The 19,554-nt window shown below is 38.0% G+C and overlaps 1 protein-coding gene across 6 annotated transcripts in view; it reads right to left on the bottom strand.

Annotated features, from left to right (window-relative positions):
• Positions 1-19,554, bottom strand: part of EXOC4 (exocyst complex component 4) — a 758,598-nt gene that overhangs the window by 719,157 nt on the left and 19,887 nt on the right. For all 6 annotated transcript variants that reach the window (XR_011539582.1, XM_070617731.1, XM_070617732.1 and 3 more), the window contains exons 2-3: positions 16,590-16,779; positions 3,699-3,893 (exon numbers count right to left, since the gene is read on the bottom strand). Coding sequence is in view for 5 of the 6 variants with exons in the window: in XM_070617731.1 (XP_070473832.1) it covers positions 3,699-3,893; positions 16,590-16,779 (385 nt within the window). In the remaining variant the exon portion in view is untranslated. The remainder of the gene's footprint in view (positions 1-3,698; positions 3,894-16,589; positions 16,780-19,554) is intronic.

Below are 19,554 nucleotides of genomic sequence, written 5' to 3'. Positions count from 1 at the left end.
ATGTGACGTCTGACGAAAGAGCAATTATAGACCTTACTATTCACTCTTGTAGACAAAAGGCCAAATTGAAGAATATTTCCAACCTTTTAAGCACACCTTAAAGCCTACCTCCATGAAATCTTCACTGTATGTTAGGGCATGCCAACTCCCCAGATCATACAAAGCAACTACCTCATCTGGAAAAGGGGGATAATGTCAAAAATCTCTCTCACACAGGGTTGTTGAGAGAAGAAGTGGGTTAACAAATGTTAACATACTTAAAATGGTCCCAGCACATAGTGAGTGCTCAATACATATTAGCTATTAGCACTATTGTTTTTGTTGTCCGTTTAAATATTGCAAAAAGGAAAGGTTAGAAACTAGAGAACCTTGCCAAAAAAAAAAAAAAAAACGGAAGGAAAAACAGACCAGAGCTCCAAGAGAGGAAATGCCCTTTTCTCTATACTGGCATGGGTCTTTCACATAGTTATCCGTTTGGCTAATGATCTGTGAACTCTGACTACATGAGGTGCACTATGCTAAGCACAGGACAGACAAAAATAGGTAAGATACAGGCCCTGTCCTCAATGACCTATCTTATACACAAAAGCAATTATATTATGATGAACTACCTGCAGCTTATGGAACCATAAAGAAATGTGGCTACTCACGTTAAATATTCTTACCACAATAAAAAGAAATACACAATAATTTTTTTTTGAAAAAAAGGATGAGAAAACCATCTAATTGAATTACCTGGGACATTCATAGACTTGATGAAATTTGAGCCAAGTCTTAAAGAATAAATCGTCATTTTCCAGGCAGACAGGATTGGGATTAGGTTCAGGGAAATACATGATCAATTAAAAAAGAAAAATCTATCGCATCCCTATACAGCAGCAACAAATAAGGAGAAACTGTAATTAACAAAGAGCTACTGTTTTAAAAAGCCACAAAAAATATGATTCCCAGAAATAAAACTAAGACAATATATGTAGTACCCTATGGAATACATTACTAAGCATTCTTATAAAAGGACATTCATGAAGACTTCAATAAATGAGAGACACATCCTCTTCCCTGGAAGAACTCTACCAAAAAGATGAACTTCTCTTAAATCTAATCAAAATCCCATCACATTTTTTGTGGAACTTAACAAGCTGATACTAAAATTCCTATGGAAGAGTAAAGAGCCAAGAATAGCACAGACAATTCTGAACAGCAAGGTGAAGAAATATCTTCACCTGCTATCAAGACATATAATAACATTATAGTAAGTAAAACAGCATGGTTTTGCTGCAGATATACATGAGACCAACTGAACAAAATAAAGAGCTCAGAAACACACCCATGCATACGTGAAAACTTGGTATGTAACCAAGCTAGCAATATAAATCAGTAGGAAATGGATTCAACAATTGGTTGGAGCCAAGCAGCTGTTTAAAGATAAAATTAGATCCCTAGTTCACACCATATATGAAAACAGATTCTAAATGAGTTAAAGAAGACAACATAGGAGACTCTCTTTATGATATTGGGATAGAAAATTTCTTAAAATAAAAGTCACATAACATAAAGGAAAATGAAAGAGAAATTTTATTGCATTAAATTTTAAAATTTCCTTATAACAAAAGACACCAAAAACAAAGTAATAAAGCTACACCACCAACTGGGAGAAGATATTTACAATCCATCTAACGGACAGAGGATTAGTATCCAGAACATATAAAGAACTACAAATAGAAAAAAGGAACTTCTGGGAAATGTATCTCATATGCTCACCTTTTTCTGGAGGTGACTGCTCTTCCTCCCCACCCCACTCACCAGGCCCCTCACCCCCGCAACCACAAAATTTTAGTTAGAACTGGCAATCATAGCACCCAAGCTGGCCCAGTCTAGATCCTACCCCTGCTACCCCTGCACTTTTGAATTAGCAAAAAAAGGTTATTTTCCTCTGCAAAGCTCGAAAGATGTAGGCCACAGCCTCCACTCCTCCTTCTCCTCAAACACCCAAACCCAGCGCACAGGTGGAAGGAAGAGTCCCTAGGAGAACAAGGAAGACGACATGAGGAAAGAACACACAGGTGGCACCCCACATCTACTCCCATCCTTTTAGCAGACTGGGTACAGTAGTCAAGCAGTTCTTTTACCTAAGCTAGCTAGAGTGGAATTTCTGTAATTTGCAACCAAGGACTTAAAGAAGTATTTAATAAGGTCCTTAAGAAAGTAAGTAAAAAAAAAAGGGCCGTATTCATTATTGATTAGCTCTTAAGTAAATAAATTAGCCCCTAAGTAATAAAACCATAAAACAAAAATCTGAAATCCTAAAATGAACATAACATAGAAATAAATTCTAACAACCTATTTTTAATATATAGCATTTACTTAAAAGAGGCCCACAACAAAAAACCATGATTCAAATAGATGTGTATATGATACACCAACATATATAATCTTATCTATTCTGATTGCTGAATCTTGGTAATTTAGCACATATATGCAATTCTAATGGACAAACCAACAGTAAAGCTGAAAGGTGATTAATTTTTTTGTCAAACACCCTATAGTCATTATTATGGATGATGTCACTATGAACAGGATACTGAAAATAACCTACTCTTTTGCGACTCTCAAGAGCAGAGCGTTATTAACCTCATTCCACTGTGGAAACTGACTATTCACCCCTATCACACAACCAGATTTTAATATACAATAGATTGTCACAGCACATCTCACCTCTTGGTTATCAAACTTCCTTAAAAGCATCTTACAAAGAACTTACAGAAAAATTCTTCTTGAAAGTTTCAATGAACTAAAACCACTTAGAGGATTTAACCTGTTTCTCCCACCAATTCCTCTCAGTGTTTTTTCCAATGTTACAGCCAATCTAATTTGGTGAAACAGGTAAGGCATTTTCACCTACCGTGAAAAAGAAAACCCACATACAGTCTATCTATTACTGAGAGTTTCTGCAGTCCCCAGACAACTGCGAATGAGAAGGAAGAGGGGTGCTGGTGTGGAAAGAGGAGGGAGAGAGAGCCGCCCTAAGAGCCTGAGGCCCTGAGAAAGTTAGGGTCATTAGAGAGCAAGATGAGTATTTTCATTTTTTACTCATTTTCTTGACACTCAGTCACATGCACCACCAGTTGCAAACTTCTCTGAATTTTCATTTCAAATTCACAAAGTAGCAGAATGGATGAAGATAGAGGCTAAAGGCTAGGCTGTAGAGTAGTCTTGCTTGACAATATTACTTCCAGAATTATTCCAAAAACATTATTTTCTTTCTTATCAATTTAAAGGAAAAAACAAAGCCCTAATATAAAAATTCCTTCAAAGAATTTGTGGAACATCAAGTTTATAAATCTAAAGTTCTCTCTCACGCAAATTTCTTTCTTTAACATGGGATTCATTAACTTTACGTTCCTCTGAAGCTAAAAAAAAAACCTCTCATTACCATTCCAACACGATTTAAGTACTGTTTTCTTAACATTACACTTCTTGCCATTGTTACAAAGGCAGACAATACATAAATAATAATAATCTGCCATTTCAAACACTGGAATTAGGACGAGAACTAGCCAGGCTACACCTGCAAGGGCTCGTGAATCCCAAGTGGGCAGTTTGTAATGTGCTCCATGAATTAAAGAATTCAGAGAGAACAAAGGGAAGTGCTTTTATATCTCAGCAGAAACGACCATTAGAGCAGGCTGATCTCTTACCAGCATGTCGGTGGCACTGAGATAGTGCTTGCTAACCATGCACTGTTCCAGCTTTTGAGGCACTTGCTTGATATTCTCAATTTCATCCAGCAGGTTCAGGACATGCTTATGTTCAATTCCCTCAATCCACAATTTCCGAAGCTCATCCCGTTTGCAGTGCAACAGCATCTTGCATGAAAGCAGATTCTCTTTTACCTACAACAAAACAGATTCAATCTTAGGTCAGTCCAAAGTCTTGCCAGCCTAAACCCCTAATCTGGTTAGTATTCTTCATTGGTACTACTGTAAGTGACACTTTCTAATTCCCACTCTCTTTTATTCCATTTGCTTGGTCTGCTTGCAAAATTCTAATCCTGGTTCTGATGCTGACTCACTTGGGTGCATCTCTACCTCTCTATGTTTATATTTTCTCTCCTGTGAAATGAGAAGACTACTCCTAACCCACCTTTGAGTCAATCTAGAGAAAATTACTTAGAATATAAAACACTCTGAAAACAGGAAGTACCACACTGATGTTAACATATCTAAAAGGGACTGATATGAGAGTCCACATTATCATTCCTTCCCCATTCTTCCTTGCATAGTTCCTATTCAGCTGATAGGTCACTTGGTCAGTCCCTCTAGATAGAGAGCTTCAGCTGAAGTTTACAACCAAGGAACTAGGCATTCATTTCAACTGACTAAAATGAAAATGAGCTCAGTTTCCAGAAAGAGTAGACACATCCAGAGATAATCTCAAAATAAAAGGAATTAGGGCATACCAAGGATTTTTCTTTTTTGCCAGGTATTCAGATTTTTCGGTTTTAAATAAGATCATTGCAAGCATCTCATAGATCTCACACTTTAGTGAGCAGCACAAGCACAGACTGACAAAATAGAAGGAGGTGGAGAGCTGCAGCGAGGGATGGAGTCAATGTACATTATAAATATATCTTCATTTTCTACTAATTAAAAATTTTCAATTTTTACAACATAAAAAAATAAAAAGAGGGGCCAGCCCTCTGGCCGAGTGGTTAAGTTTGCATGCTCGGCTTTGGTAGCCCAGAGTTTCTGCTGGCTCGGATCCTGGGCCGGACATGGCACCACTCATCAGGCCATGCTGAGGCGGTGTCCCACGTACCGCAACTAGAAAGACCCACAACTAAAAATATACAACTATGTACCAGAGGGCTTTGGGGAGAAAAAGAAAAAAATAAAATCTTTAAAAATAAATAAATAAATAAATAAATAATAAAAAAATTAAAAGAATCATGACCTTTCACAATTCATAGAACTACCATCGTATACTTTTGACATTCCTTACGTGTATTTTTACTTAAACTAGAATTTAAGTCTACAGTTTCGTTTTTGGTTTTGTTTGAGGTAAAATTTATGCATGAATACATCTCAAGTATACCATTCAATGAGTTTTAGCAAATGCAGACACCCGTATAATCCAAACCTCCATCAATATATAGGACATTTCCATCACTCTAGAAAGTCTATCATATTTTTGACAATTGCAAATCTGTCTTCTTTTCTACAAGATTTGGTGTGGAGGTGCACATACTCACTGACACTATACTCCTGATGATTACAAAACTGAATTTCAATATTTTTCCAACAAACATGCAAAATATGAAGATACAATGCTAAGATTAGGTTTCTTGAGAAAGTATCTAATCTATTCCCACAACCTAGGACAACACTTAAATCATACTTAGATAAAACTCTCCAACATAAAAAGCCCTGAATAACAGGATTTTGGAATCTCTCTTGATGGGCATGGTAGAATGATTATTGGCTTTTTGGGGCACATCCCTCTGAAAATCTTTTGAAGATGGTCCTAATTACCTCTGTTCCTTCCTATAATCCCAACGTGATAGCAAAAGAATTTTTTTTTTTTTAGCATAAAACACCAAGAAAAGAGAAAGAGAGGAGAGAACAGTGAGAGATGGCAACAAAACTTTAGAAGCTGGCGAAAAGATGAATGATGGGTAACTAAATTAGCAGAGCAGAGAAATCCGAAAATCTTAGCAAGCAGTGGGGTTTGCTAACACCGAAAAGGAGACATGAAGAATATTAAAAGCAGGAGTACGAGGTTACAACTTTCTATAAGGAGTATTTTGAGCCCTAGATCCTCATCAAACCACATGGACAGGTAATTCCCTCCCCCTAACACTGGCCAATTAGAAGGTTTATGATCTGAAGAAACTGCAGGATCTGGACCAGGAAATACCAGGCACGGCTGAGGGGAGGGTGTGATGCTCTGGACAGAAAACAGGAGGATGACATCAAAGTGGGCCTACAGAACAGTAATATCCTCCACCTCCTTCCAGGGTTGGCTCCAATAACACTGAGCTTGACTTTTAGCCCCAACGCAGGAAAATTACAGCTTTCCCCTGGGAAAAGTAACCAAGTGAAAAGACTATAGACAGTGATATCTCAGGTTTCACCAGGAAACTGCTGGGTCCCTGCCAATCATCTCTAGACAAGTCCCACAACATGCTTGGAGCTTCCAATCAGCTTTGTAGCGCCTCTCTCTTACACACAGAGAGTCAGCCAAAGGTCACCAGACAGTCAAGGAAAGCCTGTAATATGGAAAGACAGGAATCAAAACAAACAAAAAGAAAAAGGTAGTGGAGAGGAGGAAGGGACAAACTATGAAGCAAACAGTTTTTTAAAAAAAACTATAATATCCTTAGGAAAAGTAACATATTACATCAATGAAACAAGAACAGGATGCTATAAAAAATTCAGACAATGAAAAATAGCTCTTGGAAATTAAAAATATTATAGAAAAAAATCAAAGAGTAAAACACAAAAACAAAATATAGGAAGAAGGAGATCAAAGAAAATGAGGGGATTGATCCAAGAGGTCCAATACTTGCCAAATAGGAGTTCCGGGGGAGGAAAAATGAAAAAAAAAAAAAAAAAAAAAGGAGAAAAATACCAATAAAATAATAAAAGAAAATTACCCAGAACAAAAGACATGAATTTTCAGATTGAAAAGGCACACCAAGTGTTCAAGACAATGGAGTGAAAATAAGACCCAGCCCAGGCATGCTACCATGACATGTAAGAACACAAAAGATAAAGAAACAATTTCTTAAAAGCTTTCAAAGGGGGGTAAAAAGAAAACAGGACCTATACAAAAGATTGTGAATCAGAATGCATCAGATTTTTCTCAATAGCAACACTAAAAGCTACAAGACAAAGGAATAACATATCTCCAAAATCCTAAGAGAGAATTATTTCCCAGGAAAACTATCAATCAAGTATGAGGAAAGCATAAAGACATTTTCTGACTGCAAGATCTCAAAAAATAAATCTTATATGCACCATATCTCAGGAAAATACTGAAGAATGTGCTCCATCAATACAAAGGAAAACAAAAGAGAAAAAACCCAGGACCCAGGAAAGGGGAGGTGTGTGGGGAGTAGGGGGTTCCGATGCAGGAGAAAGGCAACAGGATTATTCAATCATTGATTCCAAGGAAAACAGCAACAAAATTGCACAAGCAAAAATAGCAGCTGGGGATGGCTTCCATGGAAATATGTATATACTCATAATAATGTAAGCACTATCTATTTAACCAAACCAAGAACTAGGATACAGCTCTCCTGGAGAGCACCAGGGAAGATGATGGGGTGGGGTGGAGGAAAGAGTGACAGAGGAACTACATCTTCATCTTCCATAGCTGGAAGTTCATATGCAATGTCTAAGATAGAAAATTCAAGAAAAAACCAGTATAAGCATATTACTTAGAAATATAGAAACAGGACTATCTGGGGCAAAAACAACTAAAAGAGTAAAAGTCAGTGTCTCTGAAGTGTTGGAATTGGGATTGAAGTAGGACAAGGCAGGGGAGTGCTGGTTTTTATCAGCATTTGTGGTATTATTTGATTTTTTTAATCATATTTCTCAAGGCCATTCCTCAATCCTCTTGGAGTTCTTGGTCTCTGGGTTAAGAACTCTAGCTATTAAATCCATTCTATTTTAAATATTAGTTAAAGTCTGTTAGAATTAGATTTCTGATATTCTATTCACATCACCTTGGGTCTATAAATCTCAGCTTTTTCCTCTGTGGGTAATGGTTACTATGGAAACAGTAAAAATAAATTTTATGTCATATAACACCCAACTAGGCTCTTGATAAGGGAATGGGGAAAAACTTACAGAGTGTCAATAAAGTTTAGCAAACTCCCTTCTGATGGGAAAACGACCATTATGGCATTTCACATCAGGATATACACAATGTAGTCAGCTCACCTCTCAGTTTTGCTTATTACATGGAGGAAAAATGAAAAGGAAGGTAGAATTTGGGAGTAGGGTGTGAGGGAGATGGCATTGGCCTGTGTGGAATATGAACATCACCAAAATTACTCCCAAAACTGAGTTAACCAAAGCTGCAGACATAAGAAGCTACAAGAACTCTTAATACTAAACTGCCCTGAGGTTTCAGCTTTTTGCTTAGAAAGTTACAGTTAAGAAGAAATGCTATTTTAAAACGTAGGGGATGGGAGAAATACTAGTCAGCAATAAAAGAGAAGAAATATGAAGAATCTCAACAACATTACGCTGAGCAAAAGAAGCCATATGCAAAAGAATACATACTGTGTGAAGTTCTAGAACAAGCAGGTATAACCCATAATGACAGAATTCAAATCATTAGTTGCTTGGAGCAGGAAGCGGGTAGGAGGAGGAACTGACCACAAAGAAGCAGGAGGGAACTCTCTGGGGTGACAGTAACACATTCACAGATATATACATTTGCCAAAATTCATTGAACTGTACTCTAAAAATACTGGCTTTTATCGTATATAAATTATAGCTCAGTAAATATGATTTATTTAAACAGAGAGGAAAGAAACAGGGCTATGTCCAGCAATGAATAATAACATCAAAAAGTGAGAAAGGTACCAAATTACATCCAAACATTTATTTCTCAAATGTCTGTTCTACTTTTATAAATGTACTGACAGTACTTTAATTCCATTCTATTTAATTTATCAGGACAATTAAGATTGAAAAATTATGTTACTCTCTTTTTCTTCCTTAAATAAATCCATGAAGAGCCAAACTGTTCAAATCATGACATCAAAACCCAAGTACAGAAATCCTTCCCCAAACACAAGTTCCCTTTGCTTCCTTGGAATTCTAGTAACTCCACAGTTGCTTCCAGTCACCTGTTCAGCAATCCAAGAATTTCAGTTTCAATATACAAGAACTGCAAGTCACTCCAATCAGAGACTATTAGAAAAAGAGAAAGTAAGGAAAACAGGGCCCAAGAGACTATTCTGAAATGGATACGTGAGATGATACAGAAAGCAGAGAAACAGAGATTTTTGCAACCCTGCCTTGGGAAAGACGAAGAGAGAAGGAAAACTAACTGAGGCCTCTGAACAACATTGTTGCAGGATTTGTGAGAAGAGCCACAGAGATATATGTTAGAGAAGTGGACAGATACCAGCATGGGGGAGGTGGTGGAAAGCCGTAAGTTTTAAGTCATAAAATGAGAAAAGCACCAAATTTGCATCAAGAATAAAAAGGGAAGGGAATGCCTTTGAGTGTGCATCTTATCTGTAATAAAGTACAACAGACGTGCAAGTGCCTCACTGAAACTGTAGACTGGAAATATCCTGAAAAGTTCCCCATGAGTAAGGGATGGTAAATGGAAATTAACATAACAGTCAAATTATTCTAATTCTCCAACATCACTCTGATACCAAAGCCTGACAAGGACAGTACGAAAAAGGAGAACTACAGGCCAATATCGCTGATGAACATAGATGCAAAAATTCTCAAGAAAATTTTGGCAACCAGAATTCAGCAACACATCAAAAGGATCATACATCACAATCAAGTGGGATTCATACCAGGGACACAGGGATGGTTCAACATCCGCAAATCAACCAATGTGATACACCACATCAATGAAGTGAGGAATCAAAACCACAAGATCATCTCAATAGATGCAAAGAAAGCATTTGACAAGATCCAACAGACATTTATGATAAAAACTCTTAACAAAATGGGGATAGAAGGAAATTACCTCAACATGATAAAGCCCATATATGACAAACCCACAGCCAACACCATATTCAATGGGCAAAAACTGAGCGCCATCCCCCTGAGAACAGGAACAAGACAAGGATGCCCACTATCACCACTCTTATTCAACATAGTACTGGAGGTTTTGGCCAGAGCAATTAGGCAAGAGAAAGGAAGAAAAGGAATCCAAATAGGGAGTGAAGAAGTGAAACTCTTGCTGTTTGCAGACAACATGAAAACCCCAAAACATCCATCGGAAAACTAATAGAAATAATTAACAACTACAGTAAAGTTGCAGGGTACAGAATCAACTTACAAAAATCATTTGCTTTTCTATACTCCAAGAACAAACTTACAGAAAGAGAACTCGAGAATACAATTCCATCTGCAATTGCAACTAAAAGAATAAAGTACCTAGGAATAAATTTAACCAAGGAGGTGAAGGACTTATACAATGAAAACTATAAGCCATTACTGAGAGAAACTGATAATGACTTAAAGAAATGGAAAGAGATTCCTTGCTCACGGATCGGAAGAATAAACATAGTTAAAATGTCCATACTACTCAAAGCAATCTACAGATTCAATGCAATCCCAATCAGAATCCCGATGACATTCTTCGTGGAAATAGAGCAAAGAATACTAAAATTCATATGGGGCAATCAAAGACCCTGAATTGCTATGGCAATCCTGAGAAAAAAGAACAAAGCTGGAGGTATCACAATCCCTGACTTCAAAACATACTACAAAGCCATAGTGACCAAAACAACATGGTACTGGTACAAAAACAGGCACACAGATCAATGGAACAGAACTGAAAGCCCAGAAATAAAACCACACATCTACGGACAGATAATCCTCAACAAAGGTGCCAAGAACATACAGTGGAGAAAAGACAGTCTCTTCAATAAAAGGTGTCGGGAAACTGGACAGCCACATGCAAAAGAATGAAGGCAGACCACTATCTCATGCCATACACAAAAATAAACTCAAAATGGATCAAAGACTTGAAGATACATCCTGAAATTATAAGACTCCTGGAAGATAATATTGGTAGTACACTCTTTGACACCAAACTAAAAAGGATCTTTTCAAATACCATGGCCTCTCAGATCAGGGAAATAAAAGAAAAAATAAACAAGTGGGAATTCATCAGACTAAAGAGCTTCTGCAGGCAAAAGAAACTAGGATCAAAACAAGGAGACAACCCACCAATTGGGAGAAAATTTTTTGCAAATCATATATCCGATAAGGGGTTAATCTCCATAATATATAAGGAACTCACACAACTGAACAATAAGAAAACAAACAACTCGATCAAAAAGTGGGCAGAGGAGATGAACAGACATTTTTCCAAAGAAGATATACAGATGGCCAATAAACACATGAAAAGATGTTCAATATCACTAATCATCAGGCAAATGCAAATCAAAACTACACTAAGATACCACCTTACAACTGTTAAAATGGCTACAATCACTAAGACTAAAAATAACAAATGTTGGAGAGGGTGTGGAGAGAAGGGAACCCTCATACACTGCTGGTGGGAATGCAAAGTGGTGCAGCCACTAAGGAAAACAGTATGGAGACTCCTCAAAAAACTAAAAAGAGAACTACCATATGACCCAGCTATCCTACTACTGGGTATCTATCCAAACAATTTGAAATCAATAATCCAAAGTAACATATGCACCCCTATGTTCGTTGCAGCACTATTCACAATAGCCAATGGAAGCAACCCAAATGCCCACTGACCAATGATTGGATAAAGAAGATGTGGTATATACATACAATGGAATATTACTCAGCCAGAAAAAAAAAAGACAAATTCATCCCATTTGCAATAACATGGAAGGACCTAGAGGGAATTATGCTAAGTGAAATAAGCCAGTCTGAGAAAGACAAACACAAGATGATTTCACTCATATGTGGAATATAAACAAGTACTTGGACAAAGAAAACAGTTCAGTGGTTACCAGGGGAAGGGGGGTGGGGGTGGGCACAGGCAGTGAAGGAGAGCACTTATGTGGTGACAGTCAAGAAATAATGTACAACTGAAATCTCACATTGATGAAAACTATTATGAACTCAATAAAAAAAAAGAAAAAAAAAATTCTAATTCTAAAAGCACAAAATATCACAATATTTTATTTTTTATACTAAAAATAAACATACATGTGTTTTCATGAGTATTTTCCTGATGCAAGTGTCCAACCCATTTTCTTCCACAAAGTCTTACAGAAAGTGCCTAGAAAGACTGATCTTCAGAAACACTGTTCACTGTTTTGTTTAAAAGCCCTTTAGAACTAGAGATCATTTTGAAATTACCTTCAAACTTTTATTTCCCATGCTTTTGTTCCCCTAGCTTTTTTAGCTGCTATTCTAAGGTCTTAAATTCTCTGAGAGGCTCCACTCAACCCTTTCCAAGGGCAATACTCTCCTTTTGAGTTGCAGAGCTTGGATACAGCACACAAATACAGACAGAGTGAAACTTAATGGAAAGATTACCTCATAGTTCTTGTGACTGCATTAATGCACTCCAGACTACCGGCTGGATTTTAAATTACAATATCTCATTATTGCCCACTGTTTAGCGTGTCCATTTCTGGACTTTCTTCCCTTTCTCATACAAGCAGCTAGGATTTTCCATATTATATTTCAGCTATAAATAAGTTCCTACCAAAACCATGTTATTCTACTCTTTTTTTATATTAATTAAGGTTATTCTTCATTCTAATTCTACCTTTCAAGGTATACTTCCACATAAAAGCCACAAAATTACTTTTAAATGTTAAGTAACGGATGCTGCGTTACTCAATGATTAAGCCCTAACGACTTCACTTGAATAATCATGCATGGTTATTTCCAATTACAGGAAATAAAAATGAGCTAAGAGCTTGATCCAGCACCAACAGGGCAGCCCAAATTGGGGTGAAATGTACAATGTTTGTGTACACATCACAAGAGATACAAGTATCTGTGCTTTCCCTTCAGCCTACGATAAGCAGGAGATGGACTACTTGGTATCTCTAAAGAAACCCAATGTCATCTCACTCGCTTAGCACACCATGGAGAAAACACTCAAATTCACACACCAACAGGCATCACCTAGACAGCCCGAGTCCCCAACTTGTATCCACTCGTGTTCATCTGTTTTGGTGCTGCTGCTGTAATAGTCATTATAATGAGAGACCCTGGCAAAACCTATGGATTCTGTAGTTTTCTAATGCAAAAATATCTCATTTTGACCAATTTTACAAAGTATTTAAAAATAACAGGATTGCCCAAATATTTTGCTTATTATTCACATTACTTGACTTGAACAATCATCCCTGGTATTTTATTTGCACATTTTTTCTTAATCTAGAAAAAATTTCAAGTGAACTTGACCAGTGTAAAAAAGTTTGGACCATCTGGGAAGTCAAATCTGTCACTCATATTATCCTACAGGACACAGATTCTACCAATACAACATAAATCCACAGATGAAACTAACATCAAAATGGGAAATGTAAACAGTTCTGTGTTCTCAAACTTTTAAAGGCAACAAAAGCCTGAATATGAACATCTTCATCTGTTTTGGTCCCCACTAAAATCGATTCTCAGTATAGCAGTTACAATGGCCCTTTAACAATGTTAGTCACATCATGTCACCCCTGTGCTCGAAGCCTTCCAATGGTTTCCCATCATACTCAGGGGTAAAATCAAAGCCCTTACGGCGTTTGAGACCCTGTATGAGCTGGCCACTCTGCCACACCTCAGCCACCAGCTCTCTCGTCTCTCTCTGGTCCAGCTACTCTCTCCACTTCCCACTTTGCTCCAGGTCCATGGGCCTCCTTGCTGCTTCCCCAAAATTCCAATCACGTTCCTGCTTCTGGATGCTCTTGTATCCGCTATTCCTTCTTCCCGAGGTGCTCTTCCTGACTCCCTCCCTCACCTCCTTTAGGCGGGTTCAAATGCAACCTCAGGGAAGCCCTCCCTGAGCAATCTATTTAAAGCTGCAACTCCCTGTTCTCCCTGCCTTGCTTTTTTTTTTAAGCACAGCACTTATTATCATCTGTTATATCACATCTTACTTTACTTATAGCCTGTCTGCTTTGACTAGAATGTAAACTGCACGAGGACAGGAATTTTTGTCTGTTTTATTCACTTCTATACCCCAAAGCCCAGAGCAATGCTCAGCACAAAACAGACACTTAATACACAGAGACTAAATCAGTGTTGTTAAATACCATCTGTTTGTTTGTTTTTCTGTCTCTTCCCATTAGCAGGTAAGCTCCATGAGGACAGGGACTGGTGTTTTCCATTGATACAGCCCCAGCATCTAAAACAGAACCAGGCATGGAGCTGGCACTCAACAAATATTTGTTGAACGAATGCTCTTTACATTCTTTTGGCAGAGAGCAGAAAGAAAATTTCAACTCAAATCGACACGTTCTCAACATCTTGCTTGGCTCTGAAATAATGCAGTCCTATGATTATTGAATCATCCCTATTTTTACTTTAAAAATGTACACACCTATATTTTGCATATAATCCAAAGGGCAATTAAAAAACAAAAAGAATAGGCAAAGATTAGTGAGGAAACATCATTTCCTTGGTGATAAGAAATGGACTTTCACAATACAAAATTGTCAAATTATACAATGAAACTAATTCATTTCCATTTTTCCCAACATTTTTTTCTCCCATTTATCAATTATTAAAGGCTTTTTTGAAAATAGCTTTAGCCCTTTCATTTTCTTCCCAATACTGAAGCTAATTCATAACACAGAATTATGTGACATTTACTTTCTTGACAACTGTCTGATATAATAAACACAAAGTTTCCTTTTTTGGTTTTCTTTTGCTCAAAACTCCAGGATACTTAAAAACGAGGATGGCAAAAGGACTGTGGCTACTAAAGCAAAGGTGAAATAATCAAGATGAGACTCTTTTTCAATACCAGCAGACACTCTTTGTTTGGGCAAAGATGCTATCGACTCAGAGTGATAGGAGTCGGGACAGAAACCACTGCAGTGCTTCCCTTGAGATTAGGACAAAGTACTTTCAGTCAAGCAGACTAATCAGAAAACACAAATACCAAAAGGTCCTTCACCCTTCCTGTGATTCCCCGAGGCAAAGCCAGAAGGTCAGCAGCTCCATACATTCATTTTCTGACCCCTCTTGAGCTTAGTATATTGGGTCAGAATGGACTACAGTTTACTTTAAATCTAGAGCAACTGATCTATAGCTTTACCTAGCTTCACAGATAAATCCATAGGATGAAGTTACCACTTGTAAAGGCTAAGAATGATAGTATTCCTTTTGAAAATGTCCAGTTAATTTTAAAATGTAAAGAGGTCAGCACATTGCTTCAAAAAAGGTTAAGAGTTTCAGCATTCTTAGAAGAATAATTTATGTATCTGCCTACAAAATCATAATTATAAGGTCTAAAAGACAGGAAGAAAATATGTGAGAATGCCATAAGCACAGCTATTATTGGGTGGGTACAGTCCAAGAAACCTCCTAACCAATCAAATAGCACAGGGCAGTGCATTTCAAATGGTCTGTGCAGCCCTCTGGCCACACAAGTGCTTGTGGGGAAGCCACCGACTACTAAGGAGGGGACTAAGATAAGGCTCTGAGTCTCACCCCAACACCAAACAAGAAGTGACTGGTATGTTGGGGTTCTGCAAAATATCGTATTTTAAAAGGGGCGGGGGGCATTATTGTTTAAAAAATGAAAACCAGCAGGAAGGGCTCTAGAGCGAGGGAGACCAGAGTTTAAATCCTAAATTTGTTGAGTGAGGAATAGACATAATCATGCCTGGCAAGGAGTTGGTGCTCAATAAGTGCAGCAATGCTGTTATTTACTAGACAGTACCACCAAAGGATATTAAAGGAGTCGCCTCAGAATACACAGCCAAGAACCACATAACTATGATGTAACAGTTCAAGACCTTTATTTGACCAGTTCATCCCTTGGCCAAATAAAAAATACCCCTTATGAACCCAGTTTACGCATAGGCACTAAAGACATGGTACCCAGGAACCAAGAGATTTTCAAAGACCCTACCATAAGAGGAAGGAAGCAGGGTAGGGCGAGTGGGGGAAGAGAAGGAAGGAAGGAAGGAAAGAGGGAGGAAGAGAGAAGGGAGAAAAAGAGTAAAAGAAAGAGAAAAGAAACAGTTCCAAAATATGAAAAGAAAATTACAAAATAAAAACTAATACATGCTTGTCACTACTAAAGAATGATATTCAAAAATTTCAGTATTCATAAATATTTCATTATATGTTTAAATAGTTTGTAAGTTAGATTTTCTTCACAAAAATTACCCAATACTGAAGCTAATTCATAAGAATGTACAATGACCACAGAAGAATCACAACCAACTTCACATTAGGCGACATATTCAAAGGTAAAATTTCAAAAAACAAAAAAATTTTCCCACTGCTACAGCAACATACACACACATAACGTGTGATATGAGCACATTAAATACGTTTGATACACTGTGATGGGAGCCTCCACTAGTAACAGGCCCTAGAGTCTTAAAACAGCTCTCCTCTTTGGTTTGGATTCCTTACATTCTTCCTCAAGTTGAGGCCATCACCTATGTCATTTCACATTCTCAGACTGCAGTGAGAAGTAACAGCAGAAGCCAAGGGCAAGACCTCGGGGAGGGAAGAAGCAAGCCCAGGGTGCCCTCTCGGCTCCTCTTCAGCCAGGTTTTCCCAACACCTGCATAACTCCTGAAAAGCATCACTAGAAATCACTCATTAAGGCCATTAGCCACTACTCTGGCACCTCTCCAAGCTACAAGCTGGACTAACAGAAGGTGCTACAATCAGCAGACAAGAGGAAAGGAGGCTCACCTGCTTTATTTTATTTCGGGAGTTGGTGATGCGCTCTGTGATGCTCTGGTATGTGCGAATGGCTGTCGTCAATTCCGTATAGTGCTGCACAATCAATTCATCTAGGTCACGGTCACATTTCTCATAGGCCTCTTCAAGGCGGCCCTTCTCATTTTCTCTGTCTTCAACATCATCACTGGTAGACAGAGTCCTGGTAAAGACAAGAATATTTCAAGCTGAGTCAAACTTAAAAGCAAGAAGAAAAGACAGATGACTTAATGAATATGCCAGCACATTCATCTCACTAACTAGGAAATAAAACAAGTTACTAACAGAAAATATGAAACCACCCTCATAGCAAATTCCAATGACCCATCGAAGTGGATTTGTTGGCTGCCTATCCACAGAGCTCTTCCCTTCACTTTGTCCTCAGCATATTTTAATCAGATAACATTATTAAATGCTGTCGCATGAACTCTGCAAGAGTCTGAGCAGGGCTTGATTCGTCTCAGTGAATCCTAGTAATTCCATTCTCCAGACCAGTGACCAGTCTGGCCAATGAGACCTAAAGACTTCTAGGAAAAGTTTTCTTGCAAGAAAATTAACAGGAAGCATGTCCCTTTTCCCGACACTATATTGTTACACAAAGCTAAGATCCTCAACTACTTCAGCCATCTTACAACCATGCAAGGGAAAGTCAAGAGAAATGCCAAGCTACTGCTATTATGCCATTGGGCCATCAAAGCCACCAACCCTGCAGCCACCTTACCTCAGGACTTCTCGTTAGGTGAGAGAATAAATATCCATTGTTTAAGTCACTTCAGTTGGCCTTCTGTTATATATAGCTGCAAGAGTACTAACCTATAAAATTACGCATACACTGAGGAACACCTTTCAAAGAGCTCATTTAAATGACCTGAATTTGGTACAGAGCCCCCAGCGGCCTGGAAATAAGGTCATATTAAGTCTAAAACCTGTTACAACAGCAATAATATAAGCTATAATACAAGGCAGTCCCTGGTTTTACTACTCTTCCAACAGCACTAACAGATTGACATGAATCAACAATAACCAGGGAATGAGATAGATACACTTATTAAAAATCTCTCAATAACTTAGCTTGATACATGGGCCACAAATCTTTGTTTCCTCTATTATCTTTCTTGGATAATTTTTTTTTAATTTAGTGTTATAATCAGTAACAAAGAAACCTTTTTCTCTTATCTGTTGGCTGGGCTAATTTAGAGTTTCATTAAATTCCCTCCGATTTGTCAGCTTATACATTCAGCATACTTTATTTCATTTATCTTTTTTAATTTAGGGAGGGGGGTATTTTAGGCTCTCCATGATGGATGCAATCAATTATAAGTCCATCATTAGAACTGCTTTCAGAGATGGTCTGTCAGCAAATCAATCACATATCCACTTCAAGATATTTGCAAGCAAAATACTGTACAACGGTCTTCTCCAAACTGTTATTTACAGCAAAAGATCTTAATTCATGAGCCACATAATATATAAAACTTCTTTTTCAATTGAGAGGGAGATTCAGCAGGCCAGTCTTTGACTTCAATCTAGCCACCAAAAAGAATTTTGTAAATGTGTTAGGGATGCCAAGAGATCAGGTCTAGCATGAAATGGGGGAGGCGGGGAGCAGAGGAAATGTAATGAAGGAAATGGCGAAGCCTCTAAGGAATGTGGGGTACACCCAGGAAAGCAACACACTGGGATCCCCAAGACTTGAAGGAAACCCTTTACCATGCCAGATCCTGTGTCCTCTTCTGTCAAGTGGTGATCCTACCCCAGACTACCTCCAAGCTTACTTGCAAGTAGAGAACACCACACAAGTGTTTGACTAATAAAGTAATTAGAGGGAAGAACTTAGGGGGAATTTGGTCTCAAAGACAGAGTACCAAAATTCCTTGCAATACTTGGGGACAGAGTAGTTTAGCACGTCTTCTTCTTGTTTCTATGATACATAACTTTGCTCTTTAAATTTGAAACCTTCCTGGCTGTTAATCTAAAGTAAAGCACAACCAGAAAATGCCTCCAATTTATCAACTGTCCCAAAGGGAAGAGTTCCTAGATATTTAACTCTATCATTTCTCCTTCTAACAGCAAAGAGGCAGAGAATTTTCAGCGCTATACTGCAGCAGTTTGCCATGTTTACAAGGCTTTGCAGGATTTCCTCTCCACCATCACTGTGGAAGGAAACATGCCAAACATTTCACATTCTTTACATTAACTAGTAGAATTACCATTAAGGAAAATGTCAGGCCCAGAGAGGACACTTTCTTGGGCATCAGCTGTCACTGTAACACATTACCAGAGCATAAGGAGTTATTTAGGAAATAGAAAGGGTTACTAAAATGAAGATTAGATGGTAAATTGGGTCTATAGGGGGTTTTAGCTCCTATTTTCATTTTTAGAGAATTTTTATATAAAGAAATAGTCCATGCCAGGTTTGCCCCACATCTGAAATTCATCCTCTTAATGTAAACTGGGCTGAATGACATTTTGCCTTTAGTAAAAAACACTTACATTAGAGAACTCTGAGAGTACAAAACCATTAAAGGCTTGTTTTTTTCTTAATTAGAGAAAAGGAAGGCAGCAAGGATAATAATAATAATAGCCACTAATATTTAGAGAGGCTTACTAGCTGCCAGGAACCAGCTGTGCTGCATGCTTTATGGAACGCATATTTAATCCTCATAACAGCCCTTTATAGAGCGGGTCCTATTATTACCCTCCCCCTCCTTTTTTTTTTTTTTTACAGATGTAGCAGCTGAGATTTGAAGAGGTTAAATTAATTTGCCCCACCTCATGCAACGAGGGTGAGGGACAGTACAGGGATGCAAAACCCAGGTCAGTCTGTTTTCAGATTATGCTCAGAACAGAGTCACAGGCTCCGGAGTCAAACTGCCTGGGTCAGAATCCTGGCTCCACCATTTACTACCCATATGACCTTGGTTAAGGCATCTCATTT

Source organism: Equus przewalskii, chromosome 4 (genome assembly GCF_037783145.1).
Source record: "Equus przewalskii isolate Varuska chromosome 4, EquPr2, whole genome shotgun sequence".
NCBI classification, from domain to species: domain Eukaryota; kingdom Metazoa; phylum Chordata; class Mammalia; order Perissodactyla; family Equidae; genus Equus; species Equus przewalskii.
Note: the sequence above shows the minus strand (reverse complement) of the source record. Positions and strands in the feature narration are given on the sequence as shown.